General features: G+C 33.1%; 1 protein-coding gene across 1 annotated transcript in view; it reads right to left on the bottom strand.

The window, feature by feature from the left end:
• Positions 1-26,379, bottom strand: part of LOC118190684 (acetylcholine receptor subunit alpha-like 2) — a 57,057-nt gene that overhangs the window by 10,107 nt on the left and 20,571 nt on the right. The window contains exons 3-5 of the mRNA XM_085818654.1: positions 16,850-16,894; positions 13,611-13,720; positions 4,860-5,067 (exon numbers count right to left, since the gene is read on the bottom strand). Of these exons, the coding sequence (XP_085674780.1) occupies positions 4,860-5,067; positions 13,611-13,720; positions 16,850-16,894 (363 nt within the window). The remainder of the gene's footprint in view (positions 1-4,859; positions 5,068-13,610; positions 13,721-16,849; positions 16,895-26,379) is intronic.

The following is a 26,379-nucleotide window of genomic DNA, read 5'->3' as shown; positions in this document are numbered from 1 at the left end:
CGGGTATAGGTTCCTATGCAATTTTTTATCCTTATGATGTGCCCTATCTCCCCTAGAAGTTTGTCGCAACATTTATGGTACACCCCGTATAGGAAATGCTGTTTAACGACGCAAAGTTTCACCTGAAACTCACCGAACTATATATGCTCTCGATACTTAGCTATTATTTTTTTTTCAATTAATTTGCTCTTTTTATGCTTTTTACTTTTATCGTGTCAGCATTTTGCAGCAGGTAAATGTCGTGTTTGCATAAGGAAACTGCTGAGAGCTAGTTTCACATATATAGTATTTTGCTTTCCAGAGTACTAGACCTATTTTGATTTTTGCCCCTTCAAAACCTCCTGGCTTAAATTATTCTGCTATGCAAGTTACCGACAGAGCTTATTTAATTAACCAATTACTTTTATCTTAATTCATTTCTGCTCTTTCTAATTTTTACTCACCTCACAGAACGCAGGGTAAGTCAAGATTTAATGGCGAATCAAATCAGTGTTTGGAAGAAGTAAACTGAGAACGCGAGAGCACTTTTCAGCGACTCAACATTCTTTTGAAGTTGTGCATCCTAATGTTTTGCCTTGTTAGACGTGGCAAAAATATTCTTTTAGTTAAAAACTGACTAACTAGTTAGACGGGCGGAAGCGTGCTTGAGCCGAAGCTTATCGGCGTTGATTATGTCCTTGTATTGATTTGAATTCCACAAGTAGCGGATTGGACATTTCTGGACATTTTCTTTTATTTTAGTTTATATTTTCAAACCTACAAGGAGTAGCCAAACGAAATTTCTGGTAAATTTTACCTTTGTGCGTTACTAAATTTCAGTGTACGGCAGATCATCAAAATTGCTATACTACGAAAAAAGCGCGTTAAAACTTAAAATATGATTGAAAGGTATAACATGTTAAGATAAGGAGTTGATTAACATTTCAATACATGCATACGTTATTGGCAAGAGTAATGATTCCTCGAAACAATAAAGAAAATGAAAAATTGATTGAACTGCAGATTTTTCCATTCAGAAATCGCGTTCACTATTGTGTTTGTGCTGGAGGTTGTGTTATTTTTAGTGTAAGAAAAAAGAACACAAATCAGCATGTTTTAGAATTTGATCGCCTGAGAATCGTAGTGTGCCGGGACTGCGAATTATTATAACCGCACATTTGCTGCCTGCTTTAGGAAAAGTCCAATGACCTTTATGACAATTTGCAATCGGTGTATCCAGATGAGCAACACAGACGTGCAGGATCTCAGTGGCTTCCATTGGCCGACATACACATAAATTTGTATTGCCCAAGACCACAGATATCTTGTCAACATCGCATTTAAAAGCCACATCACATAGAACTGTGCTGCATATCACCAGATATCCGCATGAGCATATATGGTGCAACGATGTGTGCAACGCCCCGAGTTGTAGGCAAAGCAACTATTGCTTTGGCTACCCTTGATGTTACAGCTTCAAAATCCACTCTTCAAAGTCTTCTACGGTATACAATACACATGGATGCATCAATGGAGTGGCATCTTCGTTCTGATGAATAAAATGTTTTCTTACATTATGATAACCGTATGCTTGAGCGGAGACACTTGAGCGGTGAACGATCGTTGGAAGCTTACAGTTTTTATCATCGTATCGACTAAGCATCTAAACTGGCATGTGATGCCACTGAGTGCACATCCTGTTCACGTGTAGTTTAGTATCTAGTATTTTAATCAACCACCATTTCATAACTGAGATTTCAAACCAGCGGCTAGAAGTGTGTAATCAAGGTACTGATTCTGTATGTTCTATATCTCATAATCACTTGAAATTTAAATCATTTCATCCTTCCAGTGTGGTTTATTTGTAAAATAAATAGGATTCTCCTAACTGCTTTCCTTCATAGTGTAGCAATTTGAATACTTAGCAGTATAAAACTTTAGTTAGTTTCTGGTCACGAAATTTCTTCTGGAGTGAACTGAGTTATTTCTTTATTGCATAGCGTATTAGGACTATCAGACAGGAAACCACTGGGTGAGCAGCTGTGCCACCATGAAGACTTTCAGCTTTATTGCTCACTCAGTGGGCCCATGTTTATTTAAAATTTCATATTACAATAAAAATTTTGATTTTGTTGTACACATAATTTTGACATATACTTGACATACATTGACAGAATTCATATAAATATTAACAGAAATTTTGATGGTACGTACATAGAATATAGAATGCATAATGTAGAATACAAATAAAGATTTAGATACAAAATTTTGGTTATATACATAATAAATAAAATAGGATTTTGATGGTTTGTTGAAATGCAATAATAGTTCACAGTTGATAAATAGTTAATAATTCATAAATAGTTCATTATTCATAATAGTTCACAGTTCATAAGTCTGTTAAAGTTTATTTATCTGTTGAAGTTAATAGTTAGTCTGAAGTAAGTTCTGATAAAGCTCTGAGAAATTTTATAATTAGTGTGAAGTAAGTTTCATATTTGTTGATTGAAGTTGCGCTGTGCTGCCTTGAAGTGATGCTAATTATGTCGAAAAAATGCTGATGTGGAATTGTGATGCCTTAATTTATGCTTAGTTTTTTGCGGAGAGATTTACTTCTGAGTAATCTGAGTGTCTGAGGACTATCAGACAGGCAAAAGGTTTCCGAAGAGGACTTTCTAATGTAAACTGGCTTATATTCACATTACAGGTAAAAATTCGTCTGAATAAGATAAGACATTGAACAAGAAGAATAATAAAACTAAATAAGAAGTTAAATAAAAACATTATATTGTGATGCCATATGTCATGTAGGAGAGTTATTGTCTAATAATTAATCAAAGTAGAGTACAGATAATCAAGAAAACATTTGCTGCCATAACCGAGCAGAATTTAACTGCATAGAAACTGCTCCAGCTCGAAGATGTAAATTGAATAAGTTGCTAATTTTTTAAGTATTTTTGTTACGATAAGTAATTTTGTTACGATATAAGTAATCGGAAAGAAAAATAATCATAATACACACACATGATAGTACGTAAAGCTTACTAGTGCGGGAAAGTCTAAAACAAAAGTTGCAAGATCAAAAAAAGAAGGCTGATAGGGATGTGGTTCCTCTAACAGGGTTACAGATCTCACAATATGAGTTCATACTGTAAATAAGGAAGTTTATGGGTCTATGTAGAAGGCAGTCGCACTCTCTATTTCAGGAACGCTATTATCAGATCCTTGTGAATTCTTAAAGATTGAAAGCTAGCTATGATGATCACCCAATGAAAAGACCTTGTTATAAATTGATAGCTCACATTGTTAGGTGGAGCTCCGAGCATCTTGTCTCTATTGTTATTTTAAAACTTAATTTTAGTTTTGATGGAAGAACGAAGGTGTTAAGTCTTATAATAATAAAGGCATGTGCCTAATAATGATGTTTATAATCATTGTATTATATGTAAATAAATTTGTGTATATTAATAACGAAGCGAAATCATCACTTACCTTTGGACTTAAGATCTTTGAATGGTAATGAAATACTAACTACAGACCTCAAAGACATATTCTTAAGGGCTTAGGTCTGTTGATCTGTCTATCCCAGTTAATATAATCACTTTCCAGGAAATCATCCACCAGGTTAATCATATGTGGACGAGCTTTGTCAGCCATAAAAACTAACATTCTTGAAAAGGTAGACATATGGTCATAAGCTTTCTTCCCTTTACCTCGCAGCAGTCACACAGCTTCTGTCAAAGTCATGAAAGTCTTTGCGCCCATCTAGCATGATGCCTTCCGAAACCATAAAACCTCGGCTGCGATACTGGTTCCTTTTTTTCTGGAGGGAAGATAGTTGGTTCTAGTTCTCTCCACATGAAGATACGTCGAGAATTTGTGATGAAACTAAATCATGGTTTATCTATGGAGAGATGGACCTCCACTAATGTTTTGTCGAAAGCTAATGTTTTTTGCACTATGCTAAATGGTCTGTCTTGTGCACAAAAGAGAGAGAGATGCAAACAACACGTCTTCTTGCAAACACGAGAAATCTTAAAGCCTTGTGTTAGCCTTTTAAGGCATGCATTTGGCATACAGCTTATTTTAATGAACGATAACAGTTATCCACATAAAGTTAATATGGTGGATGATTTTTCTGAAAAGTGAGGATATAAACTGAATGGAGTCGACTACCAGATCTGTATATCCTTCCGAAAATGTTTGGAACACTCTTGGGAGAAAAATTTCATTTTGTCTACCCTTTACTAGAAACCTTTCATATTGGAAATGCTCTGCTGTAGAACGGGTGAACCTCGTAAGTGACGTAACTTCCTCGTAACTTCCAGTAAACCTCGTAAACTGCTTCATTTTCAGCATAAAATCACATTGTGAGAGCTGTGTGACTGTCAGGGGGTACCATATGCCGTTTACTTTTCAATTTCTTCCCGCTTTGGTGAAGCCTTATACACTATCATATGTGTGTACAATGATTGTTGCATGTTGTATTTTTTGTGTTATTTCAACATGTACCAAATTTTATCAAAATATATCCATCAGTTCTGAAGAAAATGATCAAACAGGAAAATAGCTTTAATACCGGTATTCTGGGAATGTGCAAATATTGCTTTTTAATGTTCAGTCTTTGAATTAATAACTGAAATTATATACTTTTTTAAAATCGAACCAATAATTCCGTTTATAATTTTCGCAATAAGCTAACAACATTTAAAAAGTAAGATAAGATTTGTGTTAGCAATTATTGTTACTGTTATCTATTTGCAGCTTGATTTGGATTGATTGAAAGCGTTCAATTCTAAACTTGTCAGACAAAATGCGTAGTCATAATTAGGTAGTTCACGAAAGTCTAAAATTATAAAACCTTTTGGTGTAGAACTTACTTCAGGAGATGACAGGTACACATCCATTTCATTCTCACTGTATGTCCAGGAACCCAAACGAATATTGCACTTTATTGCGTTTTTCGGAGCTCGGTTGAAGAGAGGGCAACGACTTTTAATTGTGACAGGTGGTACCCACAAGACAGTTCCATCATAGTATATCAGGGCTTGGGTCAAAGGCTCAAGGAAAACACTTTCAACCGGAACCCTGGAATTAAACATTGTATTTTCATAAATAATAATAAACATATTCAATATATTCTCATCTCAAAAAAATAAATAAATAAAAATAAAATAAAAAAGCAAAGTAAATAAACATCCGTAGTCCAAGAATATTTTTGATCGAGTTGCAATACACAAGTGTCCTAAAATGAAATGGCCGGTCAGCGGATAATGGTTTGCAACAATTCAACAAGGACAATTTGACAAGAGCAAATCTCGAAAGTAAGTACTTCTGTGCTAAATTATAATGGTTATACTATAGATACATTAGGTTATTTCGAAGCAGGATACATGAAAGATGAGCAATTCCCTCGCCGGGACTCGAACATCGGACCTCTCGAATACATGTCGAGTGTGCTGACCATTATACCACGAAGGCATGCTAAAAAAGCTGGAGAAATACCTTATATACCCCGCCTTTTAAAGGGAGACTGCGGATTAGGGAACCCTATCGCCGAATCCTGGTGATGGAGAATCATCATTTGCACTTTTTTTAGTTCGGGCACCACTGTAGACATTTGGTTATTTTGAAGCAAGAGATGTGAAAAATGAGTAATGTCATCGCCGGGCCTGGAACATCGGACCTCTCGAATACGCGCCAAGCATGCTGATCATTACACCACGAAGACATGTTAAGGAGACGAGAGAAATATCTTATAATGCAAATCTCTGAAGTTTGTAAGAAAGCCTCAACAGCAGATCAATATGTGGCAGAAGCATCTGAAGTTGACAAGGGGGTCTCATTAGACTAAAGGCTGACTGCTGCAGCTGCTAGTCTATTATCATTTGGATGGGAGCGGCATGAGATGGCAATCCACAAAAGATTTGTGAAATACACGGAAGATTACGGATCCCATTTTTTACCACAACGGCTTTATTGTGACATTTCGGTGCATTTTTCTTTTGAAAATTTTTGATCTCAACTGTATACCATTAGTTCAACCCTCGTAGTTTGATAGTTACTGTTAAGTTTATTTAGAAATACTTTTTATTTGTTATTTTCTTGCTGTGCTTTTGAAATAAAGAATAATTGTGAATAAATTATTGGTAACTACTAAGCTACGGGAAGGAACTGGAGGGGTAAATACAGTATTCCAGATTTGGACCCAAATAATCTTGTCTTCTTTCTAACTCTAAAGAAGAGATTCTCAACCGGTGGTACGCAGGGGAAAATAAGTGGTACCCAATGAAAAGAAAGTTATAACTATTAAATTCAAAAACTAAATACCCCAACATCCTGTTTAAGTTTTCTCTTTAACACTCGTAAATTTATGCGATCTGAACCTTTCTCAAGTTCTATAGCCGCTCACAGACTTTAGCAAAGTAACCCGTTTTATTTTCAATTTTCTTTTAGCCATAAAGGATAAATCTTGTTATGAATTACAAGATATGTCATAAATGATGTTTTTAAAAGTAGTAATAGAAATGGATGTTGTATAAGAAATAAAAATAAGTTCCTATAAAAAGATAATATTATCTCACTAATTCTTTTAGAGTAGATCGATTTATTAGCATGTCTGCGCTTCACGTCGCCATCATTATCTTGCTCTATTTTCAACTAGAATAATTTTTACGTCGATTTGCTATCTCTGACTGCATATTATATTTTCTTGTTGCTTTGTATCCTTTACTTTTCTACGCAATTTGAGAAGGTCGCCTTTATTTTTTTGAAAAACTCGTAATATATTGTGCAGTTAACGATTTAGAAAAAAAAATAATAAAACAAACCTAGATTTTCAAAATGGAAAACTGCCTAGAATGGACTACGTGGAAAAGTGATGACTTACAGATGATGGATCCAGAACAATCTACTGGCAGTAAGAATATCGAAAAGCTAAGAAAAATTATTTATAGAAAATATAATGAAAGTTATTTATCATTTAGATTTACTTGGAAAAGAGATGAAATGGACCCTCAACTCAATGTGTTGTTTGCTGCGAAATATTATCCAATCAAAGTATGAAACCACCGTTTCTTAAAAAGACTTCTTGAATCAATGCAAGCCAATTTAAGGAATAAATCTGAAGAATATTTTAAGAGGAAATTTTCGGAGCTCAAAAATAGTAGACAAGTAATGAAAGGTTTTGTTACTTCTAGTGAAGAAGCTATGGAAGCTAGTTACGTAGTAAGCCTAAGAATTGACGAGACTAGAGCAGACTCACACTTTAGGGGTAAACTTTATATTATGAGCAGCTAAAGATATCGTTTTAACAGTAGTCAACGAAAAAGCGGCTAATGAACTTAATAATATTTCGTTATCAAATTATACAGTAAGTCAATGAATTCATGAAATGGCAAATTCAATAAAAAAGACATTTATTCAAAAAATAAAACACAGTGAGTATTTCGCATTGCAATTGATGAAATTATTGATGTAACGGACTTTATTCAATTATTAGTTTACATACGTTTCGAAGAAAACAAACGAATAGCTGAAGGGTATTTATTTTGTGAATTTGTTCATGATAACCTAAGAATGGCATTTCTTGATATACTAAGTGCAGTGCCGTATGCAGTGACGGAGCTCGCGCTTTAACAGGAAAACATTCCGGTGTTATTTCTCAAATAAAGGAAATTCAAGTTTTTTTCAGTGATTCAAATGTTGAGTTTCAAAAATGTTTATTTAATGAATTATGGTTGGCGCGTGTAGCATATTTAGCTGATATTTTTGCAGAGTTAAATGAATTTAATAAAGGATAACAAAGTATTTGTTTACCATTAAAGGTAAAATAAATGCATTGATAAAAAAACTGAAGCTAATAATCAAAGAACTGGATACCAATACTTTAAGCTTTTTAACATTTTTAGAAAGTTTTCTAACTGAAAATAATTTGAAAATAAGAGAAGAATTAGCCTACTCATTGTTTTTCGTTGGTAAATAATTTCAATATTTATATTCCTGAGGCTTTATGAAATAGAAAATTGAATTGGAAGTCCATTTTGTTCAAACCTACCTGTAATTGTATCTTGTGAAGAAAAGGAAAAATTGATAGAACTTTCCTGTGATCGAACTCTAACTGAAAATTTCCAAAATAACACACCGAAAAAAATAACCGAAAAAAAAGAATGACTGAACCAAAAAAAAAAAAAAAAAAAAAAAAAAAAAAAGAATATAAAAGCATTTCAAATAAAGCTATTGAATTTTTATTGCCTTTTTGCACAGCCTATTTGTGTGAAGAAGGCTTTTCTTCCGTGTTATATTTAAAAAATAACTACAAAACCAAAAAAAAAAAAAAAAAAATCTGAAAGATTTCAGATTTTAAATTACGTCCAAAGGGGTGTTTTTTAAAGTTTTGTGGGTTACCTTTATTTATTAAATAGCACTTATTAATATAAATTATTATTTTTGCACTTAAACCATCAAATTCAGTTCAATAGCAATGTCGCAAAATAATTTTAAAATGAGCATACTATCTTTAGAATTTCCAATACACAGTTCCGCGCGCTGGAGATAAAAAGGTCTTTTTCTCCCCGTAGAGTGTTGCCATTGCTCGCTTTTAAATCGTTGAGTTTGTTACTCAAAAATTCGTTAAAGTTTTAGAAAATATGAAATTGATAATAAAACAAATTCCAGATTTCAAATTTGGTCTTCCACATGCCCATATTCGTAGAAGGATTACGTCATTCAAAATTCGATGGCTCTATGTACCGTTGTTTTATCACAATGCGAGAAATATACATACAATTATGCATATTTTTCATTGTTTAATTTCTTCAAATATATTGCAGGACTCTAACATTTGGTGGCAACAGTTTGAAAAGTGAAACGGACATTTATAGTGATTCAAGGCAAAATTGCAAAACGAAAACAATAGGCTTTCAGGGACAAAGCCCCTTTGGACTGATTAAAAGTGGATCCTAATTTACGGTTAAAACTAAGCAAAATAAGACCAGACATAAAGAAACTGATCTCTCTTAAACAGGCCCAAATTTTGCACTAAATTTTAGAATTAAAGCATTAGAACTTAAATTTGGTAATTGAAAAGGTAACCAATTTTTAATGTAATATTTTTATGTGCGCATATTTAATACAAATAGCCAACAGGCTGTGCAAATGGTTGCGCAAATATACACATGTAAGATAAAAAATATGTAAATCAAAATTATAATTTAAAGTTACGGGTAAACTCTTTAATTCTCCCTCTTCTGGAAATCATAATAACTTTTCTGAGTGCGTCATTTCTAGATCATTCCATTTTGCATGGCCTACGCAGCACTGATGACGTAATAACTGGAAACTGAAACTTTTTAACTCAAAACAAAACTTTTCTCTTCGTGTGTTTCCATCTTGGAGAACTACGCACTTCAGCCAAAGAAAGTCTATGTATATATTCTTTGCTTCAGCTTCGCTGTACCAGGCTAGGATGTAACTTCGCTGTCTTGCTTGCTATTGCAATAATATCAAAAATGTAAATGTTCTGTAAAAAGGCACGACTAGAGTGCAAAGTGATTGTGGCCACATATGTCAATTGTATGTCAAAAATGGAATTAAAATCATCTCGACTGCGAAGTTTCTTACATATTATGAAGTCAACATATTAGTATTCTACACAATCGGAATGTTTCTCTTCAATATGGATCTACGTACGCATCCACTGTTTTTTCCTTGTGCTTTTATGACAATTAGTCGGACAGGATCATTACCAGTGGCCTGAGACCTCAATGGAAAATTTATTCAGCTCTAAGTATATGTACGACAGAATATTACTTGTGCTTCCTCTTTTTCAACAGCTTAAAAATTGTTACATTCGTGTGAATCAAACTCAGGAACAAAATTATTTAATTTGCTGCGGATTCTATAGTTTTAATTTCAATTTTAGTTAAAATTTCTGCAATTTGATTGTGCTGTTTTAAGAAAATGTGAAATTCTTTTTCATTATTTATTTTTTTTTTTAATTTTTCGTAAGTATGTGTGACAAAAGTAACGAAAAAGCTATAATTAGTATAAAATATGATAAACAAGTAGTGTTTGAGTAGTAGTATAGGAATCATAAGTAGTATGGAATTATGTTAACTGATTTTAAAATTTACGGATCATATGATGTTGAGATAAGCTTTGAAGGCTCCCACTTTTATTTCTTTTCGTATATACAATCAAAAGTCGTTAATCCGGACTCGTCGGGACTTCAGCGATTCCGGATTATCGATTTTTCCGGATTATAGATCATCAGTTTAAATCTGGTAAGATGGCATGCAGAAATTACAAAATTAAATATATGAAACCGTAATTTATGAAATAAAGAACAATTATGATCTAAAGGGTATCAAAATTTACAAAAAGAAAAAGCTTAATATTTATTTGTTTATTTTATTAAGCATTTCTTTCAATGTAAGTTGCTTCGTTTCATATGATAATACTTTCTCTTTAATTCTATTAAACAGACATAATTTCTTGTTTAGTTACAAAGTTCCGCTGTTCAAGTCCTATAATTGTTGTGTTGAGAATACCGACTAATTTGTCAATCGAAATGTTTTCGTTTTCAATAACCTCTGGGTCACTTTCTTCACTATCGGAAGTGAATTATAATGACGAGGAACTTGATTTAAATCATATCAAAGACGGAGTACATCGAAATACTACACTTAGTAAGGAATTATAAGCCAAATAAAATATAAAACATCTGCTCTGAAGATAAGGATAGTGCTGACAGATCAACTTCCAATCCGCGGCATGAAATTGATAAACAGATTTCGGATTTCAAAACATACTTTCGCTTTGTAGATACAAATTACATATTAGTAAATATATATCGGAAATTCTATTTGACATAATCGAAAGTTCAAGCTTACTTTTATGAAATTGCTCTAACAGTCTGCAAAAAATAATAAGCCGGATCCAATTCGAAGATTAAGGAACAACGCAATCGGCAACATTAACTGAATTTTTAGCTTAGCTTATACCTCCGTTACACATTAAACGCGCATGCGCACAAACATATTCGCAGACGTAAAAGTCTTACGCGCACTCTTAAACGCCCGTGCGCATGCGTGAACGCGACGCATGCGCAGAAAGTTTGTAGTTTTGAGGTCCGGATTATAGATCATTCCGGATTATGGGTGTCCGAATTAACGACTTTTGACTGTAACAACTTTTATTTTTAATATAATGGAATGCGGTTAGTTTTTTTATAAATGAAGTGTTTTAATGCAGTTAAAAAAGGCCAGTTGCCTTTAAAACAAGGAACGGAGGCGTTTATAAATAACTGCCGTGGGCATCCCGTAACTATTGATGAAAATTTATACACAAATTCGTTATTGTGGCTTTGTCCATAAGATGGAAATTTTCGTATTAAGAGAAAGCTGTGGGATCTTCCAGTTTGTACAAAATATATAAATTAGAAATTTCGGTAATAATAATATATTATTTCAAATGATGTTTCAAATGAAAATTTAATTACACTATAATATAAGACATAATAACGCGCCGAACAAATACTAATTCAGAAGTCAAACAACAAAAATCAGCGTTATACTTTCAAATTTAATTATTTAAAATTAAAATTATTAAAATTAAAATTTGAATATATAACGCTGATTTTTGTTGTTTGACTTCTGAATTAATACATTATAATATCTTGAAATTTTTTGCAATTTTGTAATGTTAATGGATGTGTTTGAATTTTTTATATTTGAAAAGCTTTAAAAGCCTTCCTTAAACGGGTGTGATTATGAAATTTTTCTTATTTTCTATTCACAGAATTATATGTTTCATATTATTATCGTACGGCATTGTAGAATTTAATATGTCTTTAATTTTTGCATATTGGTTTTTCATGTTTGAAGATTTGTATGGCTATAAATTATAAATGTAAACTTTGTATTTAAGCATCCCACAGCCATCAGCAAGTTGTCATGCTAATTTGCATTTTAGAGGATTAGCCCATTTTTATCAAAGTTTATTTTGTTATTCTACTGAATTTTTTAATTACAATGTATTAAGTTCTAAATTCCATTTTTACATTGCTTTACAATTAAGAAAATGTGGATTATTTATTTTATTAATAATTAATTCAAATTTCATGAAGCTGTAACAAAACATTTTGGTCCTATATTGACATCAACAATTTTTACCGAAGATTTTTCGAGCTAAGGATTGCCAAATATTGATTATGATATTCATGCAAAGATTTCATAAGACAGTGAACTCTTCCAAGTATTGTTGGAAAACAATTGGCACAGTTTTAGTGTTTTCACAGAAAAATGAACTTGAAGACTTTTAAATTTCAATACAATTTTCAATTTGAATTTATTATTAAAAATGATTACATATAAGATTTTTTTATTTAAAAAAATTATTTATATAAAATTCTATGATTTTTTCTACTATTGTTATATTTTCTTTCTTTTGCTACTGCTGTAATTTTTTTTTCTAAGAAGCCTTTTTCTCTTTGAAGGGGGGGGGATATGTAAGATAAAAAATATCTTAATCAAAATTATAATTTAAACTAACGGTAAACTCTTTAATTCTCCCTCTCTGTTCTGGAAGTCGTAATAACTTCTCTGAATTGCGTCATTTCTATATCATTCCATTCTGCATGTCCTACGCAGCTCTGATACCGTAATAATTGTAAACTGAAACATTTTAACTCAAATCAGAACTTTTCTCTTCGTGTGCTTCCATCTTGGATAACTATATACGCACTTCAGCTTCGCTCTCTATCCTGCTAGGATGTAGCTTCGCTGTCTTGCTTGCTATTGGGATAATGTGAAAAATGGAAATGTTATGTAAAAAGGCATGACTAGAGTGCCAAGTAATTGTGGCCACATAATATCAATTGCAAATAAAAATGGAATTTAAATCGCCTCGACTGCCAAGTTCCTTAGATATTATGAAGTCAACATATTAGCATACTACGCTATCGCAATTATGGATCTATGTACGCATCGACAGCGTTGCGGTCTTTTCCTTATGCTTTTATGACACTCACACACACACACACATATATAGATATATATTTCTCAAAAGAAATTGTTTCAAAAGAATAAAAATAAATAGTAAATTTAAATAAAATAAATTTCTCAAAAAATATATATAATATTTCTTTTGAGAAATTGAAATATAATCATTGTAAAATGTAGTGGTGGTACCAAAGTTTTTCAGTTTTTGTTTAGATGGTACGCATTAGTCAAAAGGTTGAGAACCGCTGTTCTAGTGGCTTTTCGTCAGTAATTTTATTGCCTTTCCTTACTCATAGTATCAGTTTTAAATATTTCAAAATTATAAGTGTCTTTCTATCAAAGAAGTATTTCGTATTTAACTTCATTTTGTTTCCTATATGATTACAATGAATTTTTCAAAGAAAATTATCTTTCCTGCGAAAGTATAAAGTTTTAGAATCATTTAATTATTACTTGAGATTTTCAACCTTGCTGGTGTTAAATGTTTTGGAAATGTTAACTGATGCAATATACTTAGGTAATTTGAACGGACAATATTTTGAGCAATGGGATCTCAAGTCAAAAGATACTATTATAAATACTTAATTACAATATCTGTCAATGGAAGGAGTATAATTTGATTAAACTTACGCGGTGTAAATCGACAGATCTGGTCTCCATATTTCAGTGGAAGGAATTCGCAGAACACTAACGTTCCCAAAGTTACTCGGATCCCATTTGAGATACTCATCTTTCCAGTTCTATTGAAAAAGACAATTCAGATTAATAGCTTAAGTATTATATAATATGTATTAATTCAACGTCAAATACAGTAAATAAAACTGCTCGATAGCGATACTTCTACACCTTAGACATTTTGACGTAATCGTAAAAATTTGATAGCAGCTCAGTACTGCATCAATTTGAGAAATTTATCTTTTTTTCTCATATTTTTATATAAATTATATTTATCCTGTTTGTCTTCGGCTCAGTAACACCGCATTCTTAAGAAAGCATGCAAAACGAGCAGTTTAATGAATCAAAAAACATCGTTTATTGAATCGTAATAAAAGCATTGGTAGCGGGTTAGGGTTTTGGTTTGTTCTCTTTTATGCTGCAGTTAAACTATTTAAATTAAAAAATTGCTGTCACTAGAAAAGTGTTCACACGAAAACTTTAAAATCAGAGTCCAGTTATTTAAAGGTTCATTCTAAGTAAATAGTTTCGTTAGGCAGACATGTGATTTGAAAAGTAGGTTATAGGGATTTTATGTTAAATAACCAATTATTATGGCTTAACCTTTACTTCTGCTGTCCTCACCAGTATGCAAATTAATCATTAGATTATTTAAGTAGAGAGTGTTGAATGCTTTAAATCATTAGAGTATTTAAGTAGAGAATGTTGAATGCTTTAAAGTGAGAGCTTCGACAGCCTTGTTTCGCTGTTGCGACCTGTCGCCAGCTCTGCCAGAGTTTATTCTGGCTTTAGCCATTTTGCTATACCGACGTTAAAAGTTTGTTATACGGTTGCTATACCGACCATTTAAATATTTGAACCAACTTAAGTAGATTTTTGCATAATCATCCATCTATGTAACTTCAATCTGAAATTTTAAATTATGTTATTTTTAAATATCCTGAAGTTACGGCTTTTTATTTTGAAAGCACAAGTTGTGCCTTCTCTTAGATTTAAAGAGTTAATAAAAAAATTATTTTAACCTTAGTAAAACTTTTTCATTTAATTCAGACGAAGTGCTAACTCGCTCCTCAGTCTAGTATGGCTTGAAGAATCTGCACAATTATAACCCTATAAGTTTCTCAACAAAGGATATCTTTCCAAAACAAGAAGGGTAGCAAAGTAGTTTTTCAGAGAACGTATAAGGGCCACAACTGCTTTTTTTTTTTTTTTTTTTTTTAAATCCTCGAGCCTAGCAATATTTAATGCGCGTTAAGTTTTATTATCGATTCCTTATTTTGTAAAACTTTAACGAATTTTTGATTAACAAACTCAACGATTTAAAAGTGAGCAATGGCAACACTCTACGGGGCGGGGGGGGACAACTTTTTAACTTCAGCGCGCGTAACTGTGTATCAGAAATTCTAAAGATATGCTCATTTAAAAATTATTTTGCGACATTGCTGTTGAAGTGAGTTTTATTGTTTAAATGCAAAGAACATGATATTTAATAAATAAAGGTAACACAGAAAGAATTAAAAAACACCCCTTTGGGCGAAATTTAAAATATGAAACCTTAAGTGTTTTAAATCCCCCCCCCCTTTTTTTTTTTTTTTTTTTTTTTTTTTTTTTCGCAGTGTATCTTTCACTTCGGAATAAATTGTTTACTCTGGAAAATAGAAGTAATATTTTAACTATACAAAGAAGACTTAATTTCTATACTAAATCTCGTTTAATAACTTTTCAATGCCCTAATTCACGTAAACGTATATATTTCTCCTAAAAAATTTTTAACATTTATTCTAAAAGTAATGAGTAATTAAAATAAAACCTTGGTTCACGAATTTAATTCTTTCCTGATGTCTATTCGTCAACGGAAATGTTCGTAAACTGGAACAATTTTCTCCATAGGAATGAATGCAAAGTGAATTAATTCGTTCGTGGACTACAAATAATTGCTTATTTCAGTTTTACATTGATACTTCGTGCTCAAGTTCATTACCCAAAGCCAGTGGAAATCAATAAATATATAAACAGAAAAAAAGATAAACACAGTTATTTCTCAGTAAAGTAGACAAAATCTTTATTTTATTTGTGAGTCTCCTTTATGTTAAGTAACAAATTATTTTATGTTTTGGATATTTACTGTCACTTCTGCCTTCCATTTTTCCGCCAGAATGCAAATTTAGTTCGCAAGTATTTATAGTGAATTTTTGGATTATAAGACAGAGCGTGTTCTGCCTAACGAGGACCCGTTACTAGATTGTTACATAACATAAGCTTTGTAGTATTGCATTATAATCGCCGATAGTTGATATCGACACCGGTTCAGTTTTGAGCCAACTTCGCAGTAAATTGATTTATGTAGCCTTCTGCTATTAGCTTATTTGAATTTAAATTTTTACATCTGACTTACGGTTACTTTAAGTTATTTCGTCATAAGTGGTTGGTTGAGCTTCTAAACACAGAGTGTGCCTTCTTATTAGTTTTGAATAAAGGATCTTTTACATACTTCCCAAATTTCAGTTGTTTCTTTACATTTAGCTTAGATAATTTGCTTAGCGTCTACCAGAGTTTGGAAGATTGCAAAGGACATTAAACTGTACATATTTTATAGTATATATATATATCGGAAGGAGACTATTGACATAAGAGGAAATCCGTGAGGAAAATGTTACTGTTCCAATGCGCAAAAATTCAATAAAATCTCTTCCGTAAACACATCTGTTTAGAGGACATTTCTTTTATCTTTTCTTAGTCTCTAAGAGTTACTCGATTGTGCTTGAGATTCACTGGGACTCTGTTTCGCTTAATTTTTTTTTTTTTTTAATGTGATTTGTTGTTGTATACGCTTCAAATACTTTTCAACTGAGACATGGTATTAGAGTTCGATAATTTATCATATTCTCTACTTGTAAAGGGCCTGAATTAAGTCGAAGAGATTCAAGTCCCGACAACTTATGGTGCACTATACTTTAGTTTTGGTGTTACTGCAAATATTATATTTTTCTCGCAGAAGAAATTCTGAAAATCAACTGTATCGTGCTAGGATACGAAACACGTATCTTCCATTTGCTTGCTGGAATTGCTAACAGTTTATTTGCACAACAATAATACGCATGGGGACACATGACTCCCGAACAATTCAGAAACCCATTTTCATATTTTGCTTGACATTTTTTGAAAAAAATAGGAATAAAACATTTTTGACTTACCATCTTTATCCAACTGTCTATAACTATAAGTTGATTCGTTTCGTCCTAGAAAAAAAAAAGGATCAAGACTTTTTATATATATTTTTTCCAAACAAATTAAGAAATGTATTTATTTATTTTACAAAAAAAAAAGAATTTTATTTCTTTAATGGAAAGCAGACTAGACAAAATAAATATTGTTTACATTACATTTGATGTCATGCAGTATCATGATGACAAGAATAGTTTTTAAAATACAGTAAAATCAAACTAATATTTTCGTAACATAAAGTAGGTTTGGCGCGATAGAAATATATCAATAGCAAACACAGAGGATTTAAGCTCATGAAATGGAGATCAAACACAGCTTAATATCGGATATCTCTCGGTTAATAAGCACACAGGCATACTTTTTTTAACTCTTTTTTAACAGAGTAGTTGTGAATACGCAAACTTAAAAATCGGTAGAAAGTACATATGCACACTTGCTCTTCTCTGAACTGTACAGTATTTAATAAAAGAATAGCTTTAGACGTGCAAACTTAACCATTAGGGCACAAGCCATATATGCAAACTTTTTTTTTTAATCTTCGGCATTCAACAGCGGAATAACTCCAGATGCGTAAACCTGAGGACTCTTCATGAGATTATAGGGATTGCCTAGACGTCAGAGGACATTTACATACTGTCGAAACATGCAAACTTTATATCATTGACTTGTATAATATTTTTTTAGAGCAAAAAGGGCTCGTAATGCAGTCGAATTCCGCTATAACGAGGACGATTTATAACATAGGTGTCTAAACTATGACTGTTTGAGGGCCGCATTGCAAAGAAAAAAGTATTTGAGGGCCGCATTGCTTAGAAAAAAATTTGCGGTACCACACATATAATATTTTTTAACAAGTTGAAATAAAAATTAGCTCTGTATTGTTTCATTAAAATAAATTAACTTCTTCTTCTTATTATTTTTTAACTTGAATTAGATATGTATAGGTACATATTTATAATTATTTTGTACAAGTTTCGTTTCATTTAGTTTGGATTTCAGAAAGACGAAAAAAATTCAAATTAATGAGATGGATGAATTTGCTTTTGTTGAACAAGCAAATTGTTATCGGGTTCAATAGACGAGGTTGCAATTCTTAATGCATTTTCAAGATGTTTGTCAGTGATCTTTGTCCTATTTTTGTTTTTTGTATGCTTCATTTTTGAAAATAATTGTTCACTAATATAGGTACTACCAAAAGTTGAAGATAAAGCATGATTGTGAAAATTAGAATATTTATCGCGGGGTAGGTAATCTTTCTAAACGTCCAGTAAAGAAACATTTGAAGATTTGAAAGATTTGAAGGTAATTTACTTATATCCAGAGAAAATTGGGTAGAAAATATGTTGAAATACTCATTTTTTCGAAAATCTTGAAATCTACTTTCAAACTCTTGAATTAAATCAAACCTTAATGCAGCATATTTTACATTTTGGGCAACTCAGAGGTTTATGTACAACCAAAGTACTGAAATGTGTCAAATCTTTTATTTGATTGTGCCAAAATTTTACCTTTCTTTCAAACGTTGTTATTGTTTGGAACTTATTATTAATAAGTTGATTTTTATTTGAAGTCTCAAATTTAAATCATTCACATGTTCTGTTAAAATAAGTCTAAGAAAACTAAATCTAAAACTCAATCTTCGTCTTCAAATTCAGTCACACACTGTAAAAAAAAATCTGTAAGGTTACTAAGAAAACTCATGGAAACTGGGATGCCATGGGTTATTTGAGTAACAGCAACAGGTGTTTTCTTTGTAACTTTAGAAGAGTTTTGCCTGTAATGGTTACAGATCTTTTTCTTGTAATATCACAGCATATAGTTATGTAAGTAGAACATATTTTTGTCATGTAAAATCCCAAACGATATATCTGTAATGGTTACAGATTATTTGCGTGTAATATTACATCAAATAATTATGTAAAAAGAACATGTTTTTCTCATGTAAGATCTCAACAGATATATCTGTAACCATTACAGGTTATTTGCTTGTATTATTACAGCGCGTTATTATGTGAGTAGAAGATACTTTTCTTACGTAAAATTCCAATGGTTGTATCTGTAAAGGTTTCAGATTATTTCCTTCTAATATCTCATTAAGTAATTATATGTGTGTAGAATATATTTTTCATAGATGAAATACTAAAGGATATGTCTATAAAAGTAATAGATTTGTGGTCTAAAATAATGCTTATTATAACAAAATACATTGAAATCAATATGTTTTGAGTAAAGCAATGATATCTGTAGGTATATATATCATTTTGATTAATAATCGATTTGAGCTTAATTTGATAATTTAGTTCAAATTGATATGCTAATCCTTACATTAAATTACATGTATATATCTTTTACATAAAATAATGGAAAGTCATCTGGAATTTATATTTGGCCTGTAAAATAGCTGAAAAAAAAACAGTATGCTTTATTTGCATGTTTTAGTGTCAATTATTAAGATATGTTCTAGAACTTTCTTTTTAGTAATTTTAGCTAAAATAGACACATGTTGCTTTAGATTTAACTTATATGAGTAAACGTGTTGCATGTTGATATGATCATATTATTACAATAAAAGACATTTTGTGAAATATTTCTATGAAGAACTCAGGACAGCTGTTCTTCATGTTTCAAAAATATTATATTCTCTCCTTCTAAAAAATGACATTTTCAGTAAAATTAAAGAATTCAACATAGCAATGAACTTCATTTTGTTACTACAAGGAATTCAAACTTTTGTTCATAAGCTTGAATTACAACATCCAACTAACCTTTTTATTCTTATCTGCACTCAGTGTTTGTCAATAGTCTGCTATTGTTTGAAGTAATAGATGGCAACTGCATAACGTTTTTACCCTACCTTCAAATAATTTCCTTTGAATTAACAGATAGAAGTCTTTTATTAAAAACCTAATATCATGCTTTTTGAATAAGCAAAAAACTTCACCAACTGACCTTAATTTTTAAAGCCTTGCTTCCATTAAAATTTTTGATACTTAATACAATTATACCTTTAACAAATTTGTTTCAAAAATTAATACTTCAGTTTAGCTTAAAATTTAATGCATTTTAATTTTACCTATAATTTTTTACAAACGTGATATGTAATAAAACTTTAAGCTTAATATTTACCATTTAGAAAGTGATACTAAAAAGTATTCTTAGTTATTATAAATTTCGAGATTTGCATACAAAATTGTGAAATATACATGTGACAACAGAAAATAAACTTTATGCTCTCTCTCTATATATATTACAGCATTTTAATTAAGAAGTTTATTGAATTTATAATTTTATTGTGAAACATTATGAAGCAAATAATATGCTAATTAAAATACAGAAGTAAAAATAATTTATTACTTAATTCATAAACTTTACATAAAACCTTAAAAAAAGAATTAATTAAAAAATAACACAATAAAACATTTCATAAAAATTCGTTTCGACTGCTTGGGAAAAATGAATGATTTTTCCCCTTCTTTGTAAACCATGTCTCCTAAATAAAGAAAAAAACATTTCTTTTAAAATCATAATCATGCTCTTAAAAAGCTTATAAACATTATTTTAATAGATGTTTTAGACATGTGCTTATATAACACTTTTAATCATATTTCTTTATAATATCTTAAGTAATCAGGAACAGCTTAAATACTTTAAAAAATTGCATTACAGTGAACCGTCTCATTACTACAAGCTACCTCAGTCAATCACTTTTTAAATTTAACCAGCATTCCTCATAAAATAACTAATTAGTAAACATAATTTCTCTAAGATGCCCAATATCATTAAAGATCAAAATCTTCAGGAATCACGTATAGCTAGCTTAGAGAAGGTTCATTGTACAAAAACAGCCAATATGCAAATCTTTTCATAAATGAAGCCACCATAGTTATTAAATATAATATACAGTATACTTATATTCAGAATTCAGAACTTGAATAAATTTCTCGAACTGTTTTAGCATTCGAAAAATATTATATTTATTACCTTAAATTTCTAAAACAATATTACATATTGGTCCAAATGAATCACTGGGACTCGGACAGCATTTTCCCTCTAGCTTTCTTTTAGCAACAGGATTCTGAAATTGTTCTAATGATTTAGGTAATGTTTGTCTTCCTTAAGGCGCTCACAAAACAAGTTACCCTAAATTTTTCGTCTGCATAGTGGTCGTTTTCATCTTACTAACTGATTTGCTAGTGGATTTTGGGTGCATGGCCTATTATTTATGAAACAATAATAGTGAACAGCTTCAAGAAAATGGGGATATCTAATGCTCTTGATGCTATATTCCCACTTATTTTTACTAATTTTATCAGAGCTAAGCGTCCGAAGAAGATTGTTGCCGCGAAATGCATGAGCTCCGTAGTAAGCCAAAGTCATCAACGGAATTACTCATCCTAGGATCCTAAGTGTTATATTATCGGAAAGTGCATAATCTGTGGATTAATTCGGTGTAAAAATCGAGTGGATAACTTCAGCAGTTCCGGAGATATTGCATTTTTAATTATTGTGTTTCTCGCGACGGATACCACGCAATTTCCATTGTTTTACTGAGTGAAGTTCCGATTGTTACCTGTTTTATATAAATCGATTGTGTAAAATCTAGAAGTAATCCATCCACAATCGTCATACGGTTGAATAGGGGATACATTTCGCTCTCCTCTCGTACAATTTTTGTGAGTGTGTGCCGAGCGTGTGTGATTTTATATAGTTTTTAATGAAGATCACTTTTTAGCCATTTACTCAATCGTTACAAAGGATTACTCCGGAACCCCTGGTGCTACAGCCTTCATTTAACAATAAGGAGGTAGGCCTTCCTATTATCAATCATCTGGTATATCACTTATGTCAATAGCCTAATTATAACAATATTTATTAACTTTTAATGATTTTTTAATCGTTTTTAATTCACGTTTCTACCCTCTTCGACTCTGTCAGTTGGCGTCACTTTATAACACCGCAGGGTTGGTCCCTGAGACACTCTGCTACTATATAGTCTGCGCATGCGCTCACTGTGGAGCGTTTGCTACTGGCCTAAGTACAACGTCCACTGTCCAGCCCCCTCTACATTCCCTTACCCTGTAAGGTCACTTGGGAGCTATTACGGAAGTCAACTCTGCACTGCCATCTAAAGAACTTTGCAAGAACTATTTTCCCATGCGCTACTGATTACTTCCAAGACCTAGTTCTTTACCTGGTGCACATCCATATATATTTCTTCAACGTTATATCAGTGTTACAAGACTGATTTATTCTAGCGCAGCATTTCCTCAACTATTAGATCTTTTCTTCTAGCACCCCATGGCTAATTTTTGAACATACTGCTTGTTGTCTGTATATATATATTTTAAATTTTTAATAATGATTCTCACATTTCCTGCTTACTGTTTTCAGTAACATTTTTAACGCGTAGTACGTAGAATATTAACTGAGTATTATGTTTCTCGGAAATTTTAATCTTAATTTTCTGCTTGTATAATCATTTTAATTTTGAAATACTGTGCCTTCCGAGTAATAATCTCATTATAACGCTCAGTTATTGTGCTTTCTAGAAATTGAATTTTTTTTTTTTTTTTTTTTTTTTTTTTACTTTTATTATTCTTTTCGTTGTATATTCTTTATGATTTCCAGTTTTCTGCTCCTCGGTTAACATAACGTTAATCTTCTGCATTATTTTTGTATTATAATTCTCATTTACTGTGTTTTACATGTTAATATAATCTTAATTTCCTGCAATGTATAATCAATAATTTGCCAGCTTACTGCACACGGCTAATATAATTCTAATTTATTGTATTATATAATTTACGGCTAATATAATTCTAATTTATTGTATTATATTATATAATTTATTATTATTTTTTTTATTATTTTTTATTTTTTTTTACTTTTCTAATTTCTAATGCGTTAACAACTCCTTACGAATTTCACATCAATTCCCTTACCCTTTCCTCCTCCTCTATCTCAACTCCCACTAACACTTTCAATAATTCGCCAGCTTACTGCATACGGCTAATATAATTCTAATTTATTGCATTATTTAATCTCAATTTCTCTAATTTCTGATCCCTCGAATGCGCTAACAACTCTACGCCAATCTCCCTTCCCCTTTCCTCCTCCTCTATCTCAACTTCCAATAACATATTTAACTACTTAGTTAATTAAGCTCATTATTTTTTCATTCCTCCTGCTACCTCATCTGTAGCTTTCCAATTCCTCAGTAGTTATCCCCATTCAGCAGCTACTTAAGCTATAATTTCTATAATTTATTTATATTCAGTAAGCTTTATACTTTTTACCAGTCTAGAGTATTGCCAGCATTAGCAAATTGTTTAGTATCTTTTTTTTGTTGTTGTTGTTGTTGTTGTTGATGTTTAGCTAAATTTACCTGTTTACAATGTTGCTTTGATTTTAATAGTCATAGTAATCCATTTTTTTAATTACATTTTTGTTCTGCATTCACAATTATGCCTGTAGCATGGTAAATAATGTTATCTAGTTAGCATCGCTTATCTGCGACTTACTGTGCTAGTAATTTTCTTTGTGTTAGATACCAAAAGGTCTTTTTATTTAATACTCTATCTACAGTCCCCCTAGAATTTTACTCCAGTACTTGTGTTACTTATCAGAAATTTATTACAGACCTCGGCATTTCACATAGTAATCATAGTGTTACATAGCTCCAACCGTACAAGTGTATCATGCCAGAAGCCGACACGTCAGTGCACCATAGCAACTTAGACACAGCTATACTAATCGAATCAGTGCAATATAACTACTCCGATAAAGTAAACTCACTTATTGAAGAGAAGAAGCAAAAACAATTGGTACAACTATCAGGAACAAACGATTCCTGTTACCTGCTGATCTCAGAGACCAATTAACAACTCTGGAAGCTCTCCGAAATTTGGCCATCAGAGGACTATCCTCCGTACCTTCAACAACTGATGCGGAAGTTAACACAGATCAGGAGTTAGCCACCTCACCACCCATTGCCACACCTATTCTGCCTACTTACAACATCACGCGCACATACGCTCAAGCGACCTCACAATCCTATAAGCACACTCTGCTTGTTTATCCGAAAGAGGACACCAGAACAACCAGAAAGGAGCTCAAAGAGAAGCTGAGCGCACAGTTCCCACTTCCCTTATTGGGCATCAAAATCGCGACAGTCAGTAACATCCAGGAGGAAGGACTAGCAGTCGACTGTGCCACTAAAGAAGATCTCGAAAAGCTCACCTAAGCACTCCAAAGTACACAGGGTCGAGAAATCGTTAAAACGAGATTGCCAATCATTAGACTCCCACGGGTAGCAATCCACATCGTCCCTCCTAATATCACTCAGGAGGAAATAGAGCAAGCTATTATCTCAGAATTTAAGATCTCCAAAAGCAACGCCAAAGTCCTCTATAGGTTAAAAATAGGGGCAATGGCGTCAAGTGGATCCTTGAATGCCAACCCGCAGCTTTCCACACAATCATGCAATCATCAAGTTTGTATCTCGGCTGGCGGGCATACCGCATCGCTGAACATTTCAATACCCGTCGTTGCTACCGCTGCCAGGAGTTTGGGCATACCCAAGACAGATGCAAAAACAAAGCATATTGCTCATACTGCTCAGGCAATCACAAGATCACAGATTGCAAATCCCAAAAGGCCACTTGCATCAACTGTGAGGATTACAACTACCGCACAAAAAGCAAATTACCCTGCAACCACCCAGCCTACGATGTCACCTGCCCAACTTATGGACGGTACATCAGCAGAATTAAATGCAATACCACCTATGGATGATTTACAGAATTTCAGCAACGATATCCTCACAACAGCAATCACAGACACTCCCAAGACAAATGGACCAATACGCTGTGGTCAGATCAATTTACAAAGAGCTCAAGCAGCTGCCTCCCAACTGGTCCAGCATGTCATCACCCACAACCTGGACCTCCTTCTCATACAAGAACCATACTGTAAAGATCGTCGTGTAGCCAGCCTTCCAACAGCCTGGAAAATTTTTCAATCACAAGCAGGTACGAATGATCAAGCCCCCAGAGCAGTTATCGCCTGTTGCAATCCTTCTTGGTCCCCTCTCGTTATCACACTCAAAAGAGACTACATCGCCATTTTACTCGTTTACAACAACATACAAATCATCGCTGCCTCTGTTTACTCTTCCCCCACGGAAGACATCAGCAACGCCATCGTCAACATACAGGAAACCAAGGAAAAGTATCCTTTCACACCACTCCTCCTAGGTGGTGATTTCAATGCGCATAACTCCATATGGGGTTACGCAGACACCACAATGAAAGGAAAAGAACTCGAAGACTTCCTAGCAATCCAAGACCTGCAGCTATTGAACGCACCAAATGCGCCACCATCCTACGATAGTACCTACGGAAAGGGCTGGCCGGATCTCACCATATCTACAAGCAGCATAGCATCCTTCATCCAAAACTGGACCATCTTAGACGAGGAAAGTGCTTCAGACCATTTTCAAGTAGACTGCGACACCTCCATTACTATCCTACGACGCTTTAAGTTACCAAGCAATAAGATTCGCCCCATTACCCACACCTTCACTCGCTTACTCAGAGAAGAAGAAAAGTACATTTACAACTTCAGCAGCCCGGACGGCATGGAGCACTACACGAATCATCTGATAGAAAGCTTACACGAAGCATGCAAAAATCACCTTCCTATCCGTGTGGCCAAGAAAATACAGGGTGTCAGCTGGTGGACCAAAGAGCTGAGGCAGCAAAGGCAAAAATGCAGAGCCCTTCGACGACGTCTCCGCGCCACTATTAACGAAGAAGAAAAGACACACCTACTCATGACATACCGTAAAGAGCGTGCAGCATACAAAAAGAACATCATCATGGCTAAAGTCACCAGCTGGCGCACCTTCTGTACCAACAACAACAATCCTTACGGGATCCTACACAAAATCTCGTCGAATAAGATTTTTAACCCGGCCCAGATCCACGCACAACCCACCATGGATTCTACCACCAACATCGTGCAGAGCACAGCTTCCACCATTCTGGACACCGTCTTCTCAAACGATGACCCAGAAGAGGACACGATAGAACAACGAAAGGTTCGCAATAAAACCACCATTCCTGCGACACCTCCCGATGTACCCTTTAGCGATAAAGAAATCAAACAGCTGTTCCGTCACCTTCCTCGGAAAAAAGCGCCAGGACCTGACGGCTTAGATTATTCAATCATCCATACAGCTTATAAAGCACGCCCCTCCTTCTTTAAGACCTACTTCAATCAACTTCTTCACCAACAAATCTTTCCAGCAGCCTTCAAAAGAGGACATGTCGTTCTCTTTCTTAAAAAGAATAAGAACCCACAAGACCCAAGTTCTTACCGGCCCATCTGCCTCCTCTCTGCTTTAGGCAAGATTTATGAAAAACTCGTTAACAGGCTCAAGCACCACCTGCACAGAATTAACCATCTCAGCCCCCGGCAGTATGGATTCCGCACAGGA

Source organism: Stegodyphus dumicola, chromosome 6 (genome assembly GCF_044657685.1).
Source record: "Stegodyphus dumicola isolate Sdum_Otavi_A_Nest chromosome 6, ASM4465768v1".
In the NCBI taxonomy this organism is placed as follows: Eukaryota; Metazoa; Arthropoda; class Arachnida; order Araneae; family Eresidae; genus Stegodyphus; species Stegodyphus dumicola.
This window is presented reverse-complemented; position numbering and strand designations above follow the sequence as displayed.